The sequence below is a fragment of the Podarcis bocagei genome, assembly GCF_964188305.1.
Source record: "Podarcis bocagei genome assembly, chromosome: 12".
NCBI classification, from domain to species: domain Eukaryota; kingdom Metazoa; phylum Chordata; class Lepidosauria; order Squamata; family Lacertidae; genus Podarcis; species Podarcis bocagei.
Window position 1 is genome coordinate 59,055,457 of NC_138137.1, and position 25,935 is coordinate 59,081,391.

The window sequence follows — 25,935 nt, forward strand, 5'->3', positions numbered from 1 at the left end:
CCAGACTTTTAGAAGACATCTGAAGGCAGCCCTGTTTAGGGAAGCTTTTAATGTTTAATAGGTTATTGTATTTTAATATTCTGTTGGAAGCCGCCCAGAGTGGCTGGGGTATAAATAATAAATTATTATTATATTATTATCATACGAACCTGCCCGGGCTGTGAGATCTTCAGGGGAGGCCCTTCTCTCAGTCCCACCACCCTCAAAGGCACAGTTGGGTTGGGACCCAGGACAGGGCCTTCTTGGTGGTGGCTCCTCCAAGACTCTGGAACTCCCTCCCTGGAGAAGCCAGACTTGACAGGTGAAGAAGACCTCCTTTGTTCCCACAGGCTTTGGGGAACTGACTGTGTTGTAAGGAAAGGGCTGGTGCTGCGATGCTTCTCTTGTTACGATCTGTGTGTTTTAATAGATCTCGTATAAAAATTTCCCTGCGTGGAAATGGCTAGGCAGGAAAATGGGCGGCAAGGCCTGCAGCTCGTTGGCTAACTGGGCTGGGGCTGATGGGTATTGTAGTCCAAAACATCTGGATGGCATCAGTTCGGCGAAGGCTGGGCTAACTAAGAACTACCGTCTTTTTCGCTCCATAAGATGCACCTAGTTTTTAGAGGGGGAATTCAAGAAGAAGAAAAATTCTTTAAAGGGAGCGCTGAGCCGAGCCCGTGTGCATCCCAGGCTCTGCTCAGCGCTCCCTTTCACGAGCCGCGTGGAGCGTGTGTGCGGCGCTTATAGGCTTTTCCCCAGGAGGGAGAAGGGCAGCCCATCACTGACGGTCTGCCCTTCTCCCTCCTCGGGGAAAAGCCCCCAAGAGCCACACACACGGTCCGTGCTTCTCTTTAAAGGAGTGTGGCTCTTGGGGGATTTTGCGGGAGGTGGGGGAAGTAAGAGAGCCTCGCTCTGTCACTTCCCCACCTCCCGCAAGAGCCACATCCTCTTTAAAGAGAGCGTGGCTATCCCTGGCTTTCCCCCCCACCTCCCACAAAAGCCAGGGATAGTCGCGCGAAGCCTCCGCAGGGCAGCGGGATGAAGGCTCCCCGCTAAGGCAGAAGCTAAAACAGCTAGAGGGATCGCTGTGCAGCGCTCTCTAGCTGTTCTGGCTTCTGGGGTAGCCCACGAAGCCTCTGCAGGGCAGCGGGGAGCCTTCATCCCGCTGCCTTGCGGAGGCTTCACGGGCTACTCCAGAGCTGCTCAGGAGCTTGTTGGGGCTGGCGGGGGGAGCCCAGGTCCCCCCCCAAGCCCCAAAGAGCAGCGGACAGCCCCGCCAGCCCCAACAACCTCTGGGAGTATTCCCCACCTCCCGCAAAAGCCCACAGGAGCCGCGCACCCTTTATGTAGCGCGTGGCTCCTGCGTGCTTTTCTACAAGGAGGGAGAAGGGACTGAGGCGGCCAGTCGGTCACTTCTCCCTCCTCGCAGAAAAGCCCGCGGGAGCCGCGCAGAGCTTGTGTGCGGCTCTTGGGGGCCTTTCCCGCCTGCCTCCCCCCTGCATTCGCTCCATAAGACGCACACACATTTCCCCTTACTTTTTAGGAGGGAAAAGGTGCGTCTTATGGAGCGAAAAATACGGTGGTAAAACTAAAAATCAATAAATTTAGGCGCCAGAAAGAGTGCAGTGACATCAATAGGCAGGGAGTTCCAAAGTGTTGGTGGGGCCACACGAAAAGATCAAGTTCTTACAAATGCCAAGATAATATTATGAGCATCTGTAACGGTGGCAGTGGCTTGATGATGGAGTCCGGCACACTTTCTGCTGCGCCACACCTGACTCCCGTGCGTAGCTCACTGTCAGCGTCCTTCAGCAGAGTCTCCGCAGCGGTAGAAAACTGTTGCAATGTGTGTGTAATAAATCAGACTGTACGCAGGCTTGTTGCTTATCTCCAACAGTCTTTAATCGTGTAGCAAAAACATCATAAATCAGCCAGGCGAAAGAGCGCACATCTTTCGCCTCTCGGTCAAAACCGAAAACAGACTCACACACAGAGAAACCACTCCCGTATGTGAACATAACCACGCCTCAGAATGTGAGACGTCACTCAGAACTGTTTAACCCTGTAAGTTCTGATTCTCTTCACAGGAGGCGGCCCCAAACTTTTCAGATCTTTAAGCTTTGGGGCCCTCCTGCGTTGATCGCATTCCTCTTGTACTGGGGGTTCTGTCATTTTTGGCTAAGGAATGGCACTCTTCTCTCTAATGATTTATCCCCTTATGATTTATCAGCTACAGTGGTACCTTGGGTTACGTACGCTTCAGGTAACCTATGCTTCAGGTTACAGACTCCGCTAACCCAGAAATAGTGCTTCAGGTTAAGAACTTTGCTTCAGGATGAGAACAGAAATTGCACAGTGGCGGCGCAGCGGCAGCAGGAAGCCCCCATTAGCTAAAGTGGTGCTTCAGGTTAAGAACAGTTTCAGGTTAAGAACGGACCTCTGGAACGAATTAAATACTTAACCCGAGGTACCACTGTACTTTAAAATGAGGCTGCATTTTAAATTGCATTTTAATCTGTATTTTAAATTGGTCCCCCCCATTATGGTTTTTACTGTGATTTTATTGGTGTTAGCCACCCTGAGCCCAGCTCTGGCCAGGGAGGGTGGGGTATAAATAAAATTTATTATTTATTATTATTATTAAATTGGAAATGGTGGGAATGACTTCACTTGACGCAGGAAAGATCTTTTGAACCAGATTATCCCTCCTTAGGACTCTGCTTATCAGACAGAGTCCTGTCTCTCCGTCTGTCTTCTGAGCGTGGCTCTATTCCAAGCTTTCTGCTTGGCAGTTCTAACAGGCTGTCATCCCCTTGTCTCCCTCCAGGCCATGTCGAAGCTGGGTCTGCGGCAAATCCACGGCGTCACCAGGATCACGATCCGCAAGTCCAAGAACATCTTGTTTGTGATCACCAAGCCGGACGTCTTCAAAAGCCCTGCCTCGGACATCTACATTGTCTTTGGAGAGGCCAAGGTGAGGGGTGAACAACTCCAGCCCTAGCATGAGGCACAGTGAGGCAGCTGCCTCAGGTGGCTGAAGCTGAGGGCGTGGAAAGGTGTTGGAGGACAGAGTTATCTCTCTCTCTCTCTCTCTCTCTCTCTCTCTCTCTCTCTCTCTCTCTCTCTCTCTGTGTGTGTGTGTGTGTCTGTCTGTCTGTCTGTCTTCCACCCTCCAGTGGCATAACGTGGGTTGCTTGTGCCCGGGGCAGGCAAGGGCTTCTGAATCCAGTTAGGGGAGCCCACTTGGCTCACTTGCTGTCCAATACCACAGGAGAAGGATTTGCTTTGAAGAATCGTAGGGCTCCACAAGGGTCATCTAGTCCAACCCCCTGTAATGCCAGAATAACGGTTAGAGGATCCCCTATTTGGGGGGGGGGCTGCTGCTGCTGCCTAGGCACATCCTGTGGGCTGTGTCCCTGGCTCACTGCCCTTCCCTGCCTGCCTACCACCGGGGGCCTCTGGGCTCTGGCCCCCAGTGCCAGCAGAGGCTCTGTCCGCCTTTCTCGCACCTCCAAGGCCGGGCCGCCCTTCAGTCTCCAGGCTGTTCAAGGAGTCGCGTTTGCGGCTTGCCTGCCCTGGGCACCAGCAACCTATGTTATGCCACTGGAGGGTGGAAGAGACAGAGAGAGAGAGAGAGAGAGAGAGAGAGAGAGAGAGAGAGAGAGAGAGAGAGAAAACTCTGTCCTCCAACACCTTTCCACACCCTCACCTTCATCCGCCCGAGGCAGCTGCCCCACTGTGCCTCATGCTAGGGCCATAGCTGTCAAGCGTCCCTTATCTGGCGGGAAAGTCCCTGATCCCAGCACTGTGTCCCGCTGCTGTCCCTTATTGATGATGTCCCTTAAATTTCCCAGGTTTCAAAGGAAGCAGCTCCTCTCCCTCCCTCCCTGCCGGCCAGGGAGGAGGGAGGCTCCAACTGTGTTGCTTGGCTGCGTTGCTCACCCAATAAGAGTCTAAGAACGACTGGGGGGTGGAGCTTGCATGCCTTGTGCCGATCAAATCGGCCGCATTGCCTGGGGACTCGCCTTTGCTCAGCGCTTCCCAGCGGAGAGGTGACGGTGGATTTCCTTCCTGCATCCCCTTTGCCAGGTTGCTGCGCTGTGGGAACCACCGCTTGAGGCTTCGTTTGGCTGCTGCCTGGGCTTTCTGCCTTTGGCTCGGAGGGGCTCAGAAGTTGAACCTACCTGTGCCTGGAAAATCCCTTATTTTGGCTGCTGATCCCTTATTTTCAAGGCTGCTGGTCCCTTACTTTCAAATCTTTAAGTTGACAGCTATGGCTAGGGCAGGAGTTGTTCGGGGAATCCGTTCGCCTCTCGGGGTAACCAAACGGGCGTCGTGAGCTGAGCAGGAAACCCAGAGTCTGCGTGAGGCCTTTTCCCCAGGTTTCTTGTGCACGTCCAGAGCGGCAAACGGACTCGGGGTGTGTGTGCCCTCACCGTATTTATTCCCATGCCCTCTTGTCTTCCACAGATCGAAGACCTCTCTCAGCAGGTACACAAAGCTGCCGCCGAGAAGTTCAAGGTCCCCATGGAGCACTCGCCGTTGATCACCGAAGCAGCTCCCACCCTCACGATCAAGGAGGAGAGCGAGGAGGAAGAGGAGGTACGGTGGTTTGGTGCGGGTAGGCCTGGAACGAGATCTTGGGGTCATAAAATAGGGCTGGATAAGCTGCCGTTGAGCAGAGACATCACCTTGCCAACAAAGGTCCGTATAGTTCAAGCCATGGTTTTCCCAGTAGTGATGTATGGAAGTGAGAGCTGGACCATAAAGAAGGCTGATCGCCGAAGAATGGATGCTTTTGAATTATGGTGCTGGAGGAGACTCTTGATAGTCCCATGGACTGCAAGAAGATCAAACCTCTCCATTCTGAAGGAAATCAGCCCTGAGTGCTCACTGGAAGGACAAATCCTGAAGCTGAGGCTCCAAGACTTTGGCCACCTCATGAGAAGAGAAGACTCCTTGGAAAAGACCCTGACGTTGGGAAAGATGGAGGGCACAAGGAGAAGGGGACGACAGAGGACGAGATGGTGGGACAGTGTTCTTGAAGCTACCAGCATGAGTTTGACCAAACTGCGGGAGGCAGTGGAAGACAGAAGTGCCTGGCGTGCTCTGGTCCAGGGGGTCACGAAGAGGCGGACACGACTAAACGACTAAGCAACAACAAGCTGCCGTTTAAAATGGCAGATTCCACACTAGTAGGGATCACGAGGAAAGGAATAGGAAATAATACTGTTGATATAATACTGATACACAAAACCACGGTGCAGCCACATTTGGGATCCTGTCTACAGTTCTGTTCGCCTCACCACAAAAAAGACAGTCTTCGAAATTAGCCAGGCGTATTTTGCATTTGGCTCTCAGCAACTTGTGACCGAGTGAAGATGACTGGGCGCCAGGATACTGCCCGAAACCACCATCTGGGGATTCCTGGATCTGGACTGTTTTCACACACTAACACCCCATCGTGTAGAATTCTGTCAGTTCTATTTTATCTGCACAATTGGAATGAATTTCAGGATCCAGAGTGCTTTTTCTGTGCAGCCCAAGCATCATTAAGAAATGCAATAGTTCAGCGAGAGATGATCGGCTTTGCGTGCAGATAGTCCCAGGTTCATTCCCCAACATCATTTCCAGGGAGGGCTGGGAGATTATTTATTTATTATTATTATTATTTGTTACTCATATTATTGTTTATTTAATGCATTTATATCTTGCCTTTCTCCCAAGCTGGGATTCCAGCATTAAAAATTAGTGCTATACAGTGGTACCTCAGGTTACATACACTTCAGGTTACATTCGCTTCAGGTTACAGACTCTGCTAACCCAGAAATAGTGCTTCAGGTTAAGAACTTTGCTTCAGGATGAGAACAGAAATCGTGCTCCGGCGGCGCAGCAGTAGCAGGAGGTCCCATTAGCTAAAGTGGTGCTTCAGGTTAAGAACAGTTTCAGGTTAAGTACAGACCTCCAGAACGAATTAAGTACTTAACCCAAGGTACCACTGTAATAAATTATTATTACAGTCATACCTCTTGTTACGTTCGGTTCAGGTTACGTTCTTTCAGGATACGTCCCGCGGCGACCCAGAAGTAACAGAACAGGTTACTTCCAGGTTTCGCCACTCGCGCATGCGCAGACGCTCAAAATGGTGTCACGCGTATGCGCAGAAGCGATACAAGCGAAGGGATACAAACCGAACAAGCCAAGAACAATATTTAAAATGCACCAGAACGCCTTAAAATCCAGTTTGCCCTGACAGCAGCATCCTCTGCACCTTCGTTTCCAAAGGCCTGCGTGAACAGGAGGGTGTTAACTGGTTGGCGGAAGGATAACCGGGAGGGAGCCAGTCTGACCTCTCTTGGGAGGGAATTCCGCAATATGGGAGCCACCACAAAAAAGGCTCTCTCTCTCTCTCTCTCTCTCTCTCTCTCGGGTCAACCCCAGCCTTGCCTCTGATGCTGGTGGGACCGAGAGAAGGTGGGATTTGGGCACCCAGGCCGGTTCATGTAGGGAGATGCTCTCCATCCCAAACCCTGGAGAGCTGCTGCCAGTCCGTGTAGTCTGCACTGAGTAAGATGGACCAGTGTTCTGACTCGGTCCTCTGTTAGGGAGGTAGATAAACACAGGAGCGGATCTGCTAGCACCTGGATGGGATCTTCTAAGTCCTCCTCCTTGTATCTCCCGGCAGGTTGACGAAACGGGTCTGGAGGTGAGGGATATCGAGCTGGTCATGGCTCAAGCCAACGTGTCTCACCCCAAAGCGGTGCGCGCCCTGCGTCACAACAACAACGACATTGTGAACGCCATCATGGTGAGTCTTGTATGTGCGGGGAAGTGGGGTGCGTGTGCGAAATCTGAACGATGAAATCCTTGGGTTTTTGGTCCCCGGATGGGGCGTGGCGACAGTTCTCTCTACCTTAGCTGCTTCTCCTTCGATAGTTTGGACCCTCTTGATTCAAAACATGTGCTTAGGTCAGGAATAGTGGGAGGGATTATTTAGTTGCACTTCCTACATTGCACAGGGTTGGACTAGATGACCGTCAGGGTCCCTTCCAACTCTGTAATTCTCACCTCTAGGGTGGGCATCTATAGCTGAGAAAGGCCTCATCTCTGGGCAAAAGGGTCTCTGGATCTGGCCAGCGGGGCCGGATCCTTGCCTCCCTTCATCCCCTGCGGGGGCGCCCACCTGTCAATCAGGTAGTATCACAATAACCTGGACATCAGCTGGTTGCTAGGGCTTGCAAAGCACCATCAGCTGGTTGCTAGGGCTTGCAAAGCACCATCAGCTGGTTGCTAGGGCTTGCAAAGCACCACCAGCTGGTTGCTAGGGCTTGCAAAGCACCACCAGCTGGTTGCTAGGGCTTGCAAAGCACCACCAGCTGGTTGCTAGGGCTTGCAAAGCACCATGCATGGCGCCATGCAAACTCCCCAACGAGGTGTTGATGAAATTTGAGAGAACAGAGTCTGCCGCTGCAGTGAACAGGAGGCACTGCTGTCGTCTCCCACCCATAGGGTGGAAATGGCGAGGGCTGCACTGTGGGGTCTCATGGGCTCTGCACCAACCCAGCGTCAGAGCAGGCCCCATGGCCTTTGATTCCAACTTCAAGTTGATTTGATTCTTCCCCTGCCCCCTGCCTGTTTCTTGGAATATAATTTATTACTTATACCCCATCCATCTGGCTGGGCCTCCTAAACAGGGCTGCCTTCAGATGTCTTCTAAAAGTCAGGTAGTTGTTTATTTCCTTGACATCTGGTGGGAGGGAGTTCCACAGGGTGGGTGCCACCACCGAGGAGGCCCTCTGCCTGGTTCCCTGTAACCTCACTTCTCGCAGGGAGGGAACCGCCAGAAGGCCCTCGGAGCTGGACCTCAGTGTCCGGGCAGAACGATGGTGGTGGAGATGCTCCTTCAGGGATACTGGACCGAGGCCGTTTAGGGCTTGAAAGGTCAGCACCAACACTTTGAATAGTGCTTGGAAATGTACTGGGAGCCAATGTAGGTCTTTCAGGACTGGTGTTATAGGTCTTGGCGGCCATTCCCAGTCACCAGTCTGGCTGCCTTATTCTGGATTAGTTGTAGTTTCCAGGTCACCTTCAAAGGTAGCCCCACGTAGAGTGCATTACAGTAGTTCAAGCGGGAGATAACCAGAGCATGCACCACTCTGGCGAGCCAGTCTGCGGGCAGGGAAGGTCTCATCCTGCGTACCAGATGGAGCTGGTAGACAGCTGCCCTGGACACAGAATTGACCTGCGCCTCCATAGACAGCTGCGAGCACAAAATGACTCCCAGGCTGCGCACCTGGTCCTTCAGGGGCACAGTGACCCCATTCAGAACCAGGGAGTCCTCCACACCCACCCGCCCCGTTCCCCCAAAACAGTACTTCTGTTGTCAGGATTCAACCTCAATCTCCTCCTTGCTCCTTATGTACATCTTCACTCACCCCTTCTCCCCAGGGTCGGAGGCATTCGTGCCAACATGTCTTGGGCCAGACCTGTCTCTGTGCTCTGCCAAGGCCAGATTAGATGGGGGAAATAAATGTGGATGGATATTTAGATGCGGATAACCTTGTATGCTGGGACACGGGTGGCGCTGTGGGTTAAACCACAGAGCCTAGGACTTGCCGATCAGAAGGTTGGCAGTTCAAATCCCAGCGACTCTGGGGTTGCGGCGCTCATCTCGCTTTATGCGGCCAGCATGACTAAGCCGCTTCTGGCAAACCAGAGCAGAGCACAGAAACGCCATTTACCTTCCCGCCGGAGTGGTACCTATTGATCTACTTGCACTTTGACGTGCTTTCGAACTGCTAGGTTGGCAGGAGCAGGGAGCAATGGCAGCTCACCCCGTCACAGGGATTCGAACCGCCGACCTTCTGATCGGCAAGTCCTAGGCTCTGTGGTTTAACCTACAGCACCACCCGCGAGGTATGCTTGGTTGAGGGGCAATTAAATGTTTGTGCGTCAGCCAAGCCACCTGGAAAGTACTGTGTGCGACAGAGCTGTTTAAAATATGTGGTGCTCAATTCAGGGCGATCCTATGAACATGAGGAACTGTCCCAACTCAACCCTGCAAAGGGGCAACACGGAGGAAATAGGCTTTGCCACTTTTGTATTTGCAACATCTCTCTCTCCTTTTTCTTTTTGTGCAGGAGCTGACGATGTAGCGACCGGTTTTGGCAAGCCCACCCAAGCCTCTGCTGCCCACCCCTTCTGTATAGATGCACAGTTAACTCATATCCAATACAGCTGTTGTTTGTTAGGACTGCAAAAAATTAGTCCCGACTATTCTGCATTGAAAATGCTGCTCAATAAACGGTATATTCACTTGAACTGCACACGGGTTTCAAGAGTGTCTTCCTTCCGAAGGGCTCAAAGCTGCTTTGGGAACTGCGGTCTGTCTGTTTGTGGTAGTGGTTGTTTTTACATTGTGTTCAGCCTTGCTGGCATTCTCTTCAGAAGAATGGGCAGGCTTACTGTATTTTTTGCTCTATAAGACGCACCAGACCGTAAGATGCACCTAGTTTTTGGAGGAGGAAAACAAGAAAAAATCATTTTCTGAATCCCAGAAGCCAGGACAGCAAGCGGGAACGCTGCGCAGCGCTCCCTCTTGCTGTTCTGGCTTCTGGGATAGCTGCGCAGCCTGCATTCACTCCATAACACGCACACACATTCCCCCTTACTTTGGGGTGTGTGTGTGTGTGTGTGCGTCTTATAGAGCGAAAAATACGGTAGGTCACTTTCTTCGTAACGCCTCCCCCAAATGCAGTAGTTTGGTATTTGTGGGTATACTGTTACCCATGAGAGCCAAACCTTTGTCTCTGCAATTGGAAGCAGCGATACTTTTGAATACCAGTTGCTGGAAGCCAGATTAGCCATTTTGCTGGATCTGAGCATGCAGCCGCCTTTCTCCAGCCATTGTAGAGAATGGGCTGTAAAGTAGGCACAATCTTAATTTATAGGAAGGGGCCCTGTTGTTCCTTTGCCAACCTTTTGGACTCTGGCAGATAGGTACCTCCTGTCTCCTGAACTAGGTAAGCTGGTCGAATTTTCTTTCAATTTCTTGTTGAGTTTAGTCACAACCGCCTTAAGCTGTCTAAAGAACTGGAGTTATGTGCTGTTGGCATGGGTAAGATGCTGAGGGCTTAAGAACAGGTGGCAGAGCTTGATTTTTTTCTCTGCCCTCCCCATACCTTTCCCCTTGTATGCCATGGCTACAATCTAGCAGAAGTTGGATCTCTTGTGGATGCTTTGTTTGAGAGTTCTGCATTGCAAGGGGGTTGGACTAGATCTCCTTTCCAACTCGGCAATCCTATTCAAAAAGTAGGATTTGGGGAAGTCTTGTAGCAAGAGCGACCCACAACTGTAATGCGGAAGAAAGGGAGCCTCTCTTACAAAATGAAGAGTTTAAGAGGTGGACAGGGAGGGAGAGGAGAACATCTCTGGGGATTAAGGAGTGCTGGTTACAGCTTTGCTGATGTAATACGAAGCAAGAGCAACTCAATTTGCTGAGTGGGCTGCAGGTGGCTGTTTCAGCAGAGAACTGCAACTTGCAAGGGGAGGAAAAGAAAGAAAATGTCGTTTTCCATTGTGGCTGTAACCCCCCCCCCAAAAAAAACCCCCAACACTGTCAGGATCCCCATTCAAAGAGCTAAAATAGTATACAGGTCAGTTTATAGTAGCCAGCAGAGTTCTTGTGGCATGAAATACATATACAAAAATAACTGTGCATTTATATGTATAATATATACAACACATATACATTATGTATATATTTCTTCCACTTCTGGTTCCTTTTTAAAAAAGCGAAACACACACAAACCCCAAAAAATCAAAAAATCTACCCCACACTTTAGGCTTGCTGTCAAACTCTCGCACTTGAAGAACCACCAGACTCTTGTCTGTGAGGAACTTGAATGCCCAAGTTACTGTTGTCTCAAAAAAAAAATGGAAGAATCTACTATAGGCTGGCACTGGACCAAACCCCATGTTCAACTGAAGGGGTCCAAGACCACTGCTTTGCCAGCCAGGACTGCCCTGCGCCCAGAAAACTATCCTCCCTGCGCAATCTACGCATCCCAGGTAGAAATGATAGCACCAAATTCATGGCACCATTTCGAGGGTGGGGGTTCGTGTATCCGTGTCCTTCGACCAGGGTAAGGAAATGTCACGATCTGGTGCAGTCAGAAGTCAGGATGGGAGCTGTTTGCCCAGATGTGGGCAGCCTGACTCGGCTGATGGCTTTGCTCGAGGGTCAGACGAGCTAGACCTGCGGGCGCTGCTCTTGACTGGAGTTGCCACGTTCAAGTTAAGCTCGCCTGGCCCAGTGGCGAGTGCCTAGGTGACAGCCCATTTCAGCCAGGTTGCTATAATACACAAATGAAATACTGCGAAAATCCCTGAAACGAGAAGTAATCGACTAGAAATATTATCTTATAAAAGGTAAAGGGACCCCTGACCATTAGGTCCAGTCATGGCCGACTCTGGTGTTGTGGCGCTCATCTCGCTTTACTGGCCAAGGGAGCCGGCGTACAGCTTCCGGGTCACGTAGCCAGCATGACTAAGCCGCTTCTGGCGAACCAGAGCAGCGCACGGAAATGCCGTTTACCTTCCCGCTGGAGCAGTACCTATTGATCTACTTGCACTTTGACGTGCTTTCAAACTGCTAGGTGGGCAGGACCTGGGACCGAGCAACGGGAGCTCACCCCGTTGCGGGGATTCGAACCACCGACATTCTGATCGGCAAGTCCTAGGCTCTGTGGTTCAACCCACAGTGCCACCCACATTCCTTAATTATCTTATAGAGTTAAACTAAATAATAAAAATCAAAAAGTTGAAGGAAAAAATCAGAAAAACCTAGAATTGAACAAAGCCTTAACGGGATGCCGGCTACAAACCTCGTGTCACTGAACTATTCAGTTTTCTCAGAAGGAAGTAGAGAAATCATAAACCTTAAATGACCAAATTCAAAGAAAGGGGGTAAAACTCCCCCAAAGTTCTGAAGTATTATAATTAAGAAATTTAATAGAGACCAAAGAGACTATGACACAGGTAGAGTGTATAATTGGTGGTTGGATTCTGGTAATAATAGGTTTTTCTAATTTTTTTCTTAAACTTTTTGATTTTTATTATTTAGTTTAATTCTATAAGATAATATTTCTAGTCAATTACTTCTCGTTTCAGGGATTTTCATGGTATTTCATTTGTGTAATTTCTTGGTTCTGTGACTGCCTTTTTTCTACAGGCTGCTATAATACGGCCGAGCCGCAATTGCCAATGTTCTGGCTTCAGAGAAGGAGCAAAGACAGCTGGCCAAGGCTTGGGGGCAAGGGAAGGTCATCTCTTGCCAATGCCTTTGCCTGCAACCAAGCAGGCAAAGGGCTTGGTTTGGCGCAACCAAGGCCACCTTCTGGTCTGGAACAGAAATGTTAGGACGAAACACCTGGGGTGTTCAGTTAATTCACATTGCAATGAACTTCATTGGAAAGTAACAAACAAACAAACACACACACACGCACTCGCCCCCCGGGAAAAAACAAAAAGGTTAGAAATGTCATGTGCAAAAAACCGTAAACCGGCTTGTCGAGTTCTTGCAGACGGGCCGTCCTGGGCAAAAGCCAGTGCTGCTTTCGCGTCGGATTCATGGCTCTCCAATGATTCCCAACCTGCAAATGCTCTCCATCTTGCGAGGGGCCGATCCTGCCAAGCCCCTCTCCATGGCTTGCTCCTTCACAGAAGAGACCGTCGAGGGCCACGAGGTCAAGGGCCCCTCTTTCAAAAGGGCCCCGGAAGGAAGGGGAGTCGTAAGGGACATCTCCCCTTTCCGCTTCGCCCGGAACCAAAAACGTTCCTGTTATTCCCAGGAGGGAAGAGGAGAGTGTGTGCACGACTGAGCGAGCAACAGGGCCGGGTTATTCCTTGCAGGGGGGAAATGCCTCTTCTGTTCCACTTTCTCTCTCCCTCCGACCCTTTCAGGAAGAATCGTGGTCCATGCTGCACCCGAGAGCCTCAATGTCGTTGCTGATGTCCGAGATCATGCGGTCCCACTCGTCTCCCTCCGAGGGGGCGGACTGGTCGTCCGAGCTCCCCGCGGCGCCGTTCCCGTTGGTGGTGGAGTTGGAGGTCGTGCTGACCGTCCGCCGGTATCTCCCAAAGCTGTCGGTGATGATGCCTCGCCCGTCCTTCACGCCAATCGTCTCCAGGAAGTTCTCAAAGTATTGGCTGTCCTTCTCCGGGATGAATGGTCTAAGGCCTTTTTTGGGGGGAGAAGGGAATGGAACAAGGAATATTAATAATAATAATAAATTTTATTTATACACCGCCCTCCCCGGCCAGAGCTCAGGGCGGCTAACACCAGTAAAATTACAGTAAAAACATAATGGGGGGGGACCCTATTTAAAATACAGGTTAAAATGCAATTTAAAATGCAGCCTCATTTTAAAAGTCAAAACCAGAAGGGGAGGGAAACATAAGGGTCAGACCGAGTCCAAACCAAAGGCCAGGCGGAACAGCTCTGTCTTGCAGGCCCTGCGGAAAGATGTCAAGTCCCACAGGGCCCTAGTCTCTTGGGACAGAGCGTTCCACCAAGTCGGGGCCAGTACTGAAAAGGCCCTGGGCCCAGTTGAGACTAATCTAACCACCTTGCGACTTGGGACCTCCAAAATGTTGTCATTTGTGGACCTTAAGGTCCTCCGCGGGGCAGACCAGGAGAGGCGGTCCTGGAGGAAGAGATGGCGGTACAGTGGCTTTCAACAAAATATTAAAATACCGTAATGCATCAAACATTAAAAGCTTCCCTAAACAGGGCTACCTTCAGATGTCTTCTAAAAGTCAGATAGTTGTTGTTCTCTTTGACGTCTGGTGGGAGGGCGTTCCACAGGACGGGTGCCACCACGGAGAAGGCCCTATGCCTGGTTCTCTGTAGCTTTGCTTCTTGCAATGAGGGAACCGCCAGAAGGCCCTTGGAGCTGGACCTCAGTGTCCGGGCAGAACGATGGGGGCGGAGACGCTCCTTCAGGTCTACTGGACCGAGGCCGTTTAGGGCTTTCAAGGTCAGCACCAACACTTTGAATTGTGCTCGGAAACGTACTGGGTAGGTCTTTCAAGACCAGTGTTATGTGGTCTTGGCAGCCGCTCCCAGTACCCAGTCTAGTTGCTGCTTTCTGGATTAGTTGCAGTTTCTGGGTCACCTTCAAAGGTAGCCCCACATAGAGTGCATTGCAGTAGTCCAAGCGGGAGATAACCAGAGCATGCACCACTCTGGAGAGACCGTCCGTGGGCAGGTAGGGTCTCATCCTGCATACCAGATGGAACTGATAAAGAGCGCCCTGGACAGAGAATTGACCTGTGCGTCCATGGACAGCTGCGAGCCCAAAATGACTCCCAGGCTGCGCACCTGGGCCTTCAGGGGCACAGTGACCCCATTCAGGACCAGGGAATCCTCCACACCCACCCGCCCCGTCCCCCCAAAACAGTACTTCTGTCTTGTCAGGATTCAACCTCAATCTGTTAGCCGCCACCCAACCGCCTTAGGGATTTGTGTAGAGTTTACTCCATAGCCTTTTCTTCTCTCAAAGATATCCAGCCAAGTTTAGAATCAGCGTCTTTCTTCTCTTAGATCAGGCAGCCCCAAACTCAGCCCTCCAGATGTTTTGAGACTACAATTCCCATCATCCCTGACCCCTGGTCCTGCTAGGGATGATGGGAGTTGTAGTCCCAAAACACCTGGAGGGCCATGTTTGCCTATGCCTGTCTTAGATGGGCTCCCTTTCTAGGCTGACAAGCCCCACCTGCCCCTCAACTTGCCCTCAACAAATGGGATATACGGACACCAGGAACTTCCATTCATTCAATCTGGGGGTGGGGGTCAGGTGGGGAACTCACCTAGCAGAAGGAACTTCCGGCTATCGCCATAGAGCTGTCGCAGGCTGACACAGAACTCATGTATGGACGCCCCGTTACGGTATTCGCGCAAAAGCATGGCAAACTGCTGGATCTCATGAGAGGAGAGTTTTGTTCGTAGCTAGGAAAGAAAGGGGTGGGGAGAATAAAAGCTAAGTCAGCGTAGGAAGAAAAGGGTATTGAAACGGAAGACGCAGTTTCTTTTGTTCGATTTTCCACGTAACGTTAGGAAAGATCCGCAGCGAAGGTTTACGTCCCAGGAGGGTGATGGGAGTTGTAGTCCCGGCACCAACCGGAGGCCACAGCATTCCCACCACTGTTCTAAAGGAAGAGAAAGGAACTTGCATATTCCAATGACCCCCCCAGCTAAGTGTGTGACAAGCCCCTTGGTCCCACCCCTACCCCCCCAAAGGGGGCCAAGATTTCCCTGGGGAAAGCCTTCCTCCCTGCCCTTACCGTCATCATGTAGTCCTGGAGCAGCTCCGTTGCGGTGGTGCTCAGCTCGCTCTCGCTGGCTGCCTTGGCGTGGGGTGATGGCTGTGCCGACAAGGAAGAAGGGGAGTTGCCACCGGTCTCCAAGGACTCGGGGAAAGAACTGGAAATGCACAACAGGTCCATCCGTCACCCTCACTGAGCCAAGGGGCCTTGCATCTCCTCCTCCCTCCCCGTCAGTTTTCCTTTCGTGCTGCGTCCATCGGGTTGTAAGCCTGAGGGTTTGGGACTGAACTGATACCTGCCCCCTTTTTGCCTGTTCTGGGAGCCTTCTTTTGGTTGAAGATTTGGGAGGAGGGGGAACTGTTTGATAAAGAATGGAGGCGCGCTCCATTGTCTCATACCACATGGGACGGCACCGACTGCTTTGGGAACCCAGCAGACGTTTTACTTACAATTAAGCAGTATACAGATTTTGTGAAATACCGTATTTTTTGCTCTATAGGGCGCACCTAGCTTTTTTTATTCCCCCCCCCCAGCCCCAAAGAGCAAAGAAGCCAAGACAGTGAGCGGGATGGATCCCGCTCACTGTCTTGGCTTCGTTTTTAGCCGTGGGGCTGGGGCGGGGGAAGCCCGAGCTTCCCTGACCCCAGCCCCCAGAACAGGTCCAGGAGCGGCGGCGAGATTGTGCGCAACCTCGCCGCCGCTCCCGGAGCTTGTGGGGCTGGGGACGGGGGAAGCCCGAGCTTCCCCCGACCCCAGCCCGAGTCTGGGAGCAGGGGCGAGGTTGCGTGCAACCTTGCCTTCGCTCCCAGAGCTTGCTGCTATCTGCAAGCCTTCTGAGCCCAGCGGGAACTCCTGCCGGGCTCCGAAGGCTTGCGGATTGCTGCCCAAAGCCTGGGGTGTGCAACGCTGTGCTCCCCGTGCTTCGGGCTGCAGGCTGCTATCCGCAAGCCTTTGGAGCCTGGCAGGCACTCCCGCCACGCTCCGAAGGCTTGCGGATAGCTGCTTGAAGCCTGGAGAGTGAGAGGGGTCGGTGCGCACTGACCCCTCTCGCTCTCCAGGCTTCAGCGAAAGCCTGCATTCGCCCCATAGGACGCACACACATTTCCCCTTCATTTTTGGAGGGAGAAAAGTGTGTCCTATAGAGCAAAAAATACGGTACAGTGGTGCCCCGCAAGACGAATGCCTCGCAAGACGGAAAACTCGCTAGACGAAAGAGTTTTCCGTTTTGGAGGTGCTTCGCAAAACGAATTTCCTATGGGCTTGCTTCGCAAGACGACAATGTCTTGCGAGTTCCTGCTGGTTTTTTCCCCCTCCCCCCCCCTTTCTAAGCTGCTAAGCCGCTTATCAGCTGATCCGATCAGCAGATAAGCCGCTAAAAGCTGCTTAAAGCCGCTAATAGCGCTAATCCGTCAATGGGCTTGCTTCGCAAGACGAAAAAAACCGCTAGACGAAGAGAATCACAGAACGGATTATTTTCGTCTTGCGAGGCACCACTGTAAATACACACACACACACACACACACACACACGCCCACTGCTATTTTTCTAGAAAAAGAGGTGCCGGAACTCACCAGGAACGCCTGCCTTGTTCTGTTATAACAGCAATGGTGCCTACCTGGGAGGCGTCAGAACTGAGTTCCAGCTGAAAAAAAGCCCTGCAGGTGCCCCATTCTTCCCTGCTGCCCTAAGTATACTCACAAAGTGCTTGCTTCCGTTTCGTAGGAATCTTTAACGTCCACTTTTGTAGAAGAGTCATCTGCAAGGAAGTAGCCAGAGAAAGGCGGTATGCAAATTAAAAGGGAAATGAAAAAATAAATTGAAATATCTGGGCTAGATAGACACTACATGGAAGCCTCCTCTGTTCAAGCTAGAGGAGATGGGGGAAGCCACTTCAGCCCAGTTTGCCGCCGGTGGATATTATTATTATTAATAATTTTAATTATTTTCCCCCTTTCCCTATATATATTACATTACATTACGGTCTTCAAATAAAAGCATCTTGAAGATCCCAGGCCACAGAGAGGTTAGGCTGGCCTCAACCAGAGCCAGGGCTTTTTCGGCTGTGGCTCCGATCTGGTGGAACGCTCTGTCCCAAGAGACCAGGGCCCTGCGGGACTTGACATCTTTCCGCAGGGCCTGCAAGACGGAGCTGTTCCACCAGGCCTTTGGCCAAGGCACAGCCTGACTCCCTCCTTTGGCAATCTTCACAGGACTCTAGCCCAATGGTTGCCATCAATTTGATTTGAATTAATTTTATAATTAAATGATTTTAGAATGCTGTAGTATTTTATTGTTGTTAGCCGCCCTGAGCCCGGCTTCGGCTGGGGAAGGCGGGATATAAATATTATTATTATTATTATTATTATTATTATTATTATTATTATTACATGATGAAACAAGAAAAAAGGCCCCACGAACCAATTACCCCCCCTTCCCCCACCCCAAGAGTGAGTTTAGAGCCGCCTTTGCCACCCTGGCGCCCTCTCCATGCATTGGACTACAACTCCCATCATCTCTGGGAGGATGCCAGGTAGGCAAAGGAGAGATCACATGACCACTGAGTCGTGCAGGTGGAACTGGAGCAGTTTGGGCCTGCTCGCTTCCCCTCTGCAACAGCCGCTTGCAAGAGGAACCCAAACCGCGGCTGTTTCTCCTACCGCTGTGCAGGGAGAGGTGTCGCGTTGGCGTGGAGGCCCCGTCAAATATTGCTCTGTCGAGGAAGTCTATGGTGGACTCCGTGTAAACAATGTGGAAGACTTGGCTGAGAAGCGAGCAGAGTTCCTCCGCAGTTACCTGGAGAAGGATGGAACAGGGCGGGATATAAATAAAAAATTATTATTATTATTATTACTACTACTACTACTACTACTACTACTACTACTACTAATACAGGTCAGATGGGCTTTGGGGAAGAAGTGAAGAACTCCCAACTTCCCCCATTCACATAGAGGAGGGAGAAAGGTTGTTTTCTGCTGCTCCAGAGAAGCGGACACGGAGCAATGGATCCAAACTACAAGAAAGAAGATTCCACCTAAACATTAGGAAGAACTTCCTGACAGTAAGAGCTGTTTGACAGTGGAATTTGCTGCCAAGGAGTGGGGTGGAGTCTCCGACTTTGGAGGTCTTTAAGCAGAGGCTTGACAACCATATGTCAGGAGTGCTCTGATGGTGTTTCCTGCTTGGCAGGGGGTTGGACTCCATGGCCCTTGTGGTCTCTTCCAACTCTATGATTCTATGATTCTATTCTAACTACCAGACTTTTAGAAGACATCTGAAGGCAGCCCTGTTTAGGGAAGCTTTTAATGCTTGATGGATTACTGTATTTTAATATTTTGTCGGAAGCTGCCCAGAGTGGCTGGGGAAGCCCAGCCAGATGGGCGGGATATACATTTATTATTATTATTATTATTATTATTATTATTATTATTATTATTATTATTATTATTACTTGTTTCAATAAGATTTCCCACCAGCTGGGTGGAAGGTGCTTATTAGCCACGGGTTTTATTAACCTATCTTCCGTCGTGTTTTGCCCCGCTTTTAAAAAACTGTCTCAGCTGTTCTTACGGTGGGTCGGCAAATTGTCATGAGATGCACGTAATTCATAAAGTAATGATAACACTTCAGATAATAATAATAATACTTCAGAGGAACGATTCAGGCAGCAGCAAAATTTCCTGGCGTTCTATGAAAAGGGAAAAAAATACTGGAAAATTTCTATCTACAGTGCAAGTTTTTGACAGGGTCACCATCTCCAGTAGCCACTGACAAATGATTTCTGGTGGACAGAATTATTACTGGGCAGAGGTCTCAAATAAAACAAAATGCTCTGTGCCTTTAAGTTGCACATCTGCAGGCAGGAAGGTGATCATTTAAACATCCATTCCAGATCCTGCTTCGCTGTATCTGGGAGAGAAGGCTTCCTTGTTAGACCACAAGAGAGCGTAATATGACCCAGAGTGCATGCCTCTTCGCAGTCCGAGAGCATCTCTTTCACCTGCGTAGCTGCATCTGTCCAAGGTGAGGACTGCCTGAGGAAGGGGAGGGGAGGGGAGAGAGGCGGAGACATCTTACTTTATTCTCTGTAGCCAGGACCACCAGGCAGCAAGCTTCGACAGGAACCGCTCCGCTCTCCGAGAGAGACCCTGACGTAAGAGCTTTCAAGCTTTCGGCACAAAGACTCTGGTTGGGGGAAATCCCGGGGTCCTGAGCTGAGAAAAACCAGAGGCCATTAGTGGAACCAGGAGGCAAGCTGCTAGGCCTACGTGATTCTGCATAACCCCATCCCACCCCCTTGGGGGGAAAACATTTTGTAATGTTCTGGAACAACGAGCTCAGTGGTAACGCCCAACTTTATGCTGCTTCCAACCTGCTGTAACAGTATTTATTTATGCACTTTTTTCTTTTACCTACGGGACTGCCTCTCTTGGTATGCCCCGCGGAGGACCTTAAGGTCCACAAATGACAACATTTTGGAGGTCCCAGGTCGCAAGGTAGTTAAGTTGGTCTCAAACTAGGGCCAGGGCCTTTTCAGTACTGGCCCCGACTTGGTGGAACGCTCTGTCCCAAGAGACTAGGGCCCTGCGGGACTTGACATCTTTCCGCAGGGCCTGCAAGACAGAGCTGTTCCGCCTGGCCTTTGGTTTGGACTTGACCCTTATATTTCCCTCCCCTTATGGTTTTGATCTATGGGCTACTTTTAAAATGAGGCTGCACTTTAAATTGCATTTTAACCTGTATTTTAAATTGGTTTGTTTTCCCCATTATGGTTTATACTGTGATTTTACTGGTGTTAATCACCCGGAGCCCGGCTCTGGCCGGGGAGAGCGGGGTATAAATAAAATTTGTTATTATTATATTATTTATATATATTATTTAACCACTGTACTTGCTTGGTTATTTTACTTATTTCTCGTATGGTTGTGGTCCAAAATGGTTGGATTTTGTCCGTTCTTGGCAGCCTGCTGTGACCGTGACAGAATCGGTCTTTCTCAGACGCAACAGAGTCCTACCGCAGATGGGACACATCCCACCTAACTGCCCCCCAGGAGAGATGCACGAGAGCTGATAGACGCAGCAAGCTCTCGTGGCTACCAAGACCCCCCCCCAAAAAAAAAGGCAACTGGAAGGCAACCACTTCGCCAGCCTACCTGTTTTCAACACCACCAGGTGCGAGGAGTCGTCGCGGATGTAGGAAACCGACGCAATGTCATGGATTGGGACCCTGAGTATGATATCTTCGCCATCCCGCCACACCAGTTTGACGTTGTAGGCGGAGAGGCTGATCACAGCGTCGTGTTCCTGCGTCAGCTGCCCTGGAAGTTTATGAGCCCTCTAGGACGAAGGCGGGAGGGGAAGAGAAGAGGCAGGGTATTAAACGACCATGTGGAGGGATAGCTCAGCTGGTAAAGCACGGGACTCTCGGGGTCTTGGGTTCTAATCCCAAGATTTCCGAGCACAATTCACAGTGTTGGTGCTGACCTTTAAAGCCCTAAACGGCCTCAGTCCAGTATACCTGAAGGAGCGTCTCCACCCCCTTCGTTCTGCCCGAACACTGAGGTCCAGCTCCAAGGGCCTTCTGGTGGTTCCCTCATTGCGAGAAGCAAAGTTACAGGGAAGCAGGCAGAGGGCCTTCTCGGTGGTGGCACCCGCCCTGTGGAACGCCCTCCCACCAGATGTCAAAGAGAAGAACAACTACCAGACTTTTATGATAATAATAACAATAAATTTTATTTATACCCCGCCCTCCCCAGTCAAGGCCGGGCTCAGGGTGGCTAACAAGCAATAATATAAACAAGTTGAATGAATACAACTTAAAAACAAGATTAAAATACAACATTAAAACATTTAAATGCAGCCTCATCACAGGAGAAAGGAAAAAAGAAAGAGGGGTAGGGAATCAAATTGATTCCAAGCCAAAAGGCCAGGCGGAACAACTCTGTCTTACAGGCCCTGCGGAAAGAAATCAGATCCTGCAGGGCCCTGGTCTCATGAGACAGAGCGTTCCACCAGGCTGGAGCCAGTGTTGAAAAGGCCCTGGCTCTGGTTGAAGCTAATCTGACTTCCTTAGGGCCCGGGACCACTAGGGTGTTGCTATTTATGGACCTTAAGGTCCTCCGCAGGGCATAGCAGGAGAGGCGGTCCCGTAGGTATGAGGGTCCTAGGCTGTGAAGACATCTGAAGGCAGCCCTCTTTAGGGAAGCTTTTAATGTTTAACACAGTGTTTCCCAACCTTTTTTGGGCAAAGGCACACTTGTTTGAGGAAAAAAATCTCGCGGCACACCACCATTACAGCCCTGTGACGTCAGCGCGCAGCGTCACGCCGGGAGGGATGCACGAAAGTGAAAGTTTTCAATTTTTTTCCCTCCCCCTTGCCGGGGGACCTCCAAGCTTTGGGGGTGGGGGGGGGGAGGAGGCAGCAAAGCGAGGGACTGAGGGACGGCGGCAGCTGAGGCGGCGGCGGCTGTTGTGGTGGTGGCGGCGATAGCGGGCGGAGGAGGGGGCGGCGGCGGGGCCGAGGTGGCCGGCGGCGGCGGGTGGAGCAGGAGGGCGGCCGAGGCCGGTGAGGGAGTAGGGTTGCCCGGGGCTTGAGGAGCCGTCGCCGGGAGTTGCTGCTGCTGCTGTTGTTGCTGCTGCTGCCCGGACATGCCGGCCTCCTCCTCGTCCGCTGTCTCGCGCTCCTCCCTTTTGCACGCGCTGCCCCGCCGCCGCCCCATTGGCTGGATCCTGTCAGCTGATCCTGTGTTATTTCCTGTGTGTGTGTGTGAGGGGAGAATGGAGAGAGAAACCTCGGCACCACCACCGCGGAGCCGCCCCCGGCTCGACGCAGATCCTCGCCGCCGCCGCCTCTCACCGCCCGACTCGCCCGCCTCCCTCCCACGGCACACCAGCCAACTTCTCACGGCACACTAGTGTGCCGCGGAACACCGGTTGGGAAACACTGGTTTAACAGACCACTGTATTTTAATACTCTGTTGGAGGCCACTCATAGTGGCTGGGGAGGCCTGGCCAGATGGACGGGGTATAAATAATAAATTCTATTCTATTCTAAATCCCACGATTCCCACATTGCAGGGGTTGGATCAGGTGATCTTCATGGTCTCTCTGCATTTCTATGATTCTATGAAATCTTCTCCCCAGGTGGGAATGCTTCTCAGAGAAGGGTAACACGCCAGAACTGGGGGAAGAGAGAAACTCGAAACAAGCTGGTACGCACCTTTGCATTGTCTATCAAATGCAGTACTTCTGTTCGGCTGGAGGGGTTCAGGTACCCTGGGACAGACGCTAATTGACCTAAATACTGGAAAGCAATGAAGAATTGTCAGGGGGAATGGTTAAGTAAACTTTGTGAGTACCTGGAGTTAGCAAATTTGACGGATTTAATAAGGCAGAAGTCAAAAATTTTAATTTTAACTCAGAAACAATGGAAATGTTTAAATGATTATTTACACAAGCAACAAGCAGGGCTCAAATACGAAAGTTTGGTTGTGTCTAGACTGACCTTGTGAAGAATACAGAGAACATAAAGATTTGATTGGTTATGAAAGAATCTAAGGAAGGGAAATGATTGAAGAACAGATGTAAATGCGAGCAAGACAACTAAGAGACATGTCGTGAATGCAGTGGAAGTCTTTTATAATATTTTAACTAAGATTTATATATTGCAGCATTTGAAGCAAGAATTTGGTAATATTTCAGGTTATGAAAAGTATTTTTTTCTTTTCTTCTGTCTTTATTATCTTCTATTTTTCTTTTTTTATTAGCTTTCATTTTTGAAAATATGTACATAATTGTGTTTACAGTGTTATGCAATGTTCTTTGTTTAATTTCTATTTCTTGAATAAATTAATAAAAGTTAAAGAAAAAAGAAAAGAAAAGAAGAATTGTCAGAATGAGACAAAAGCAGGCACCAATTGCCCCTCAGCCCTCTGGGGGCCAGTGCGATTTTCAACATGCCCCGGGGAGAAAGGTGGCCTCTCCGCAGAACCCCGCTAACGTATCTCGCAGGAACGAGAAAGGCCCTGCTCTTAAAAACAGGAGACCACCTTTGAGGGGAGTATGACAGAGGAAGGAGCATGGGTGACACACTCCATCCAGAAAGCTCCACCTAAACCAGTGTTTATCTGACTTGGGTCCCTAGCTGTTGTGGAACTACAACTCCCACCATCCCCAGCTAGCATAGCCAGTAAATTGGAAGCAATATACTTGGCCTTCCATTCTGAAGGAAATCAGCCCTGAGTGCTCACTGGAAGGACAGATCCTGAAGCTGAGGCTCCCATACTTTAGCCACCTCATGAGAAGAGAAGACTCCCTGGAAAAGACCCTGATGTTGGGAAAGATGGAGGGCACAAGGAGAAGGGGACGACAGAGGATGAGATGGTGGGACAGTGTTCTCGAAGCTACCAGCATGAGATTGACCAAACAGCGGGAGGCAGTGGAAGACAGGAGTGCCTGGCGTGCTCTGGTCCAGGGGGTCACAAAGAGTCGGACATGACTAAACGACTAAACAACATCACCCCCCACCCCATGTAATGCCTTAAAGGAAAATATTATGAAAATGATTTACAGGTGGTACATGACCCCAGTCAAGCTAGCAAAAATCTACCATTTGCCTGATAATAAGTGTTGGAAGTGTAAAGAAACTGAAGGTACTTTCTATCACCTTTGGTGGACATGCCCGAAGATTAAGGCTTTCTGGGAAATGATATATAATGAAATGAAAAAGGTACTTAAATGTACTTTCCCTAAGAAACCAGAGGCCTTTCTCTTGGGCATTGTCGGCCAATTGGTGTCAAAGACAGAACTTTCTTTATGTATGCTACAACAGCAGCAAGAATACTCATCGCAAAGTATTGGAAGACACAAGATCTACCCACCCTGGAAGAATGGCAGATGAAAGTGATGGACTACATGACATTAGCCGAGATGACTGGCAGAATCCGCGACCAGGGAAAGGAGACGGTGGAGGAAGAATGGAAGAAATTTAAAATCTACTTTAAGGACTACTATAAACTTGATGAATGTTAGAATGTCGAGGTTTTGATTAAGAAAGGGTTACAGCGATTTAAGACTAGATTGAAGGAAAGATTAAGAGGACGGAGGTTTGACAGAAATATTTAGAGTTGCTAAAAACTTTTGGACATTGGGATGCAGAAAGGGGAGGTATGGGGGAGTCTGAGAAACAAGGTTTATGAAAAAAAGGATATGAAACTATACGTGTTTGTATGTCTTTTTATATGTTTGTATTGTTTTAAATTTTTTTGTAAAACTAATAAAAAAAATTTATAAAAAAAAAAGATTGACCAAACAGCGGGAGGCAGTGGAAGACAGGAGTGCCTGGCGTGCTCTGGTCCAGGGGGTCACAAAGAGTCGGACACGACTAAACAACAACAACATACTTGGCCTTCTTGTTTAAGCAGTATTTTTAATGTAATCAGTGCATCAAATAAGCTTATATTATTTGCAGAACGCTATCCCCAAGGAGCTTTGCCTGGTGCCTTTAGGCGAAAACGTTTCTCTTCCTCCGGGCATTCGGCTGATTATCATTCTGTGGCTTTCAAAATGTTTTTGTGGGAAGGAGGTTATTGGTTTGTCTTTGTTTTATTAGGCATTTTGCACATTTTTTATTTTTCTGTTGCAAACTGCCCTGGGATCTTCAGGTGAAAAGGTAAAGGTAAAGGGACCCCTGACCGTTAGGTCCAGTCGCAGACGACTCTGGGGTTGCGGTGCTCATCTCGCTTTATTGGCCGAGGGAGCCGGCGTACAGCTTCTGGATCATGTGGCCAGAATGACTAAGCCGCTTCTGGCGAACCAGAGCAGCGCATGGAAACGCCATTTACCTTCCCGCCAGAGCGGTACCTATTTATCTACTTGCAGCTGACGTGCTTTCGAACTGCTAGGTGGGCAGGAGCTGGGACCGAGCAACGGGAGCTCACCCTGTTGCGGGGATTTGAACCGCTGACCTTCCGATCGGCAAGCCCTAGGCTCTGTGGTTTAACCCACAGTGCCACCTGCGTCCCTCGGATGAAAAGAGAGGTATGCAAATTTAATTAACGACGACAACCCCGGTGACTCTTTGGTGGGGCGGCTACACCTCTGAGCCACCCCTGCAGATGGGGAAGAGGCTAAGTGGCCGAAGCCAGGAGCAGGCTGCAGTTACCTTCACTTCCTTTTCGATGTAGTCGTTCAAGAGGATGTCGGGATCCACCCGGTCAGGCAAAGGGACGGAGACCGTGTGCAGCGGCCGCCTCTCTGTCACCTTCTCCTGGGTCTTCTTATCCCGACCTACCTTTTCGCCTTTCAGGAAGACCCGCTTGAAAGGGGAGACTATGCCAGGCTGCGGGGCAGAAAGGGGTGGGGGGAAAGAGAGAGAGACACTTTAGGATCAGTACTTGGCCGACCTGACTACTATGCCCACAGAGCTACCTTGTTCGTGCCAAAGCGGAGCGCTGCCTGTCGGATATGAATCAATTAAGGTAGCTATTTTTCGACAGAGGAGGAACAAAAAAGAGACGGAACAGAGCACAGTGTTCCCAGTTCCAATGAGCTGAGCAGCCATTATATTAATTGCAGTCTGCTTCGCCCTGCTTTGGAAAGGGCTCATTATTCACCTGTTCCTATATAACT

The 25,935-nt window shown here is 50.3% G+C and overlaps 2 protein-coding genes across 4 annotated transcripts in view; one reads left to right on the forward strand and one right to left on the reverse strand.

Annotated features, from left to right (window-relative positions):
* Positions 1–9,308, forward strand: part of LOC308569495 (uncharacterized protein) — a 67,580-nt gene extending 58,272 nt beyond the window's left edge. For both annotated transcript variants that reach the window (XM_081163446.1, XM_081163447.1), the window contains exons 6-9: positions 2,810–2,956; positions 4,453–4,584; positions 6,668–6,790; positions 9,123–9,308. In XM_081163446.1, the coding sequence (XP_081019572.1) occupies positions 2,810–2,956; positions 4,453–4,584; positions 6,668–6,790; positions 9,123–9,137 (417 nt within the window). In that variant the 3' untranslated portion in view covers positions 9,138–9,308. The remainder of the gene's footprint in view (positions 1–2,809; positions 2,957–4,452; positions 4,585–6,667; positions 6,791–9,122) is intronic.
* Positions 9,309–10,627: 1,319 nt separating this feature from the next.
* Positions 10,628–25,935, reverse strand: part of CCM2 (CCM2 scaffold protein) — a 45,823-nt gene continuing 30,515 nt past the window's right edge. For both annotated transcript variants that reach the window (XM_081163782.1, XM_081163783.1), the window contains exons 2-10: positions 25,469–25,645; positions 22,526–22,609; positions 20,460–20,643; positions 19,384–19,520; positions 17,967–18,102; positions 17,008–17,065; positions 15,328–15,466; positions 14,854–14,992; positions 10,628–13,222 (exon numbers count right to left, since the gene is read on the reverse strand). In XM_081163782.1, coding sequence (XP_081019908.1) covers positions 12,942–13,222; positions 14,854–14,992; positions 15,328–15,466; positions 17,008–17,065; positions 17,967–18,102; positions 19,384–19,520; positions 20,460–20,643; positions 22,526–22,609; positions 25,469–25,645 — 1,335 coding nt within the window. In that variant the 3' untranslated portion in view covers positions 10,628–12,941. The remainder of the gene's footprint in view (positions 13,223–14,853; positions 14,993–15,327; positions 15,467–17,007; positions 17,066–17,966; positions 18,103–19,383; positions 19,521–20,459; positions 20,644–22,525; positions 22,610–25,468; positions 25,646–25,935) is intronic.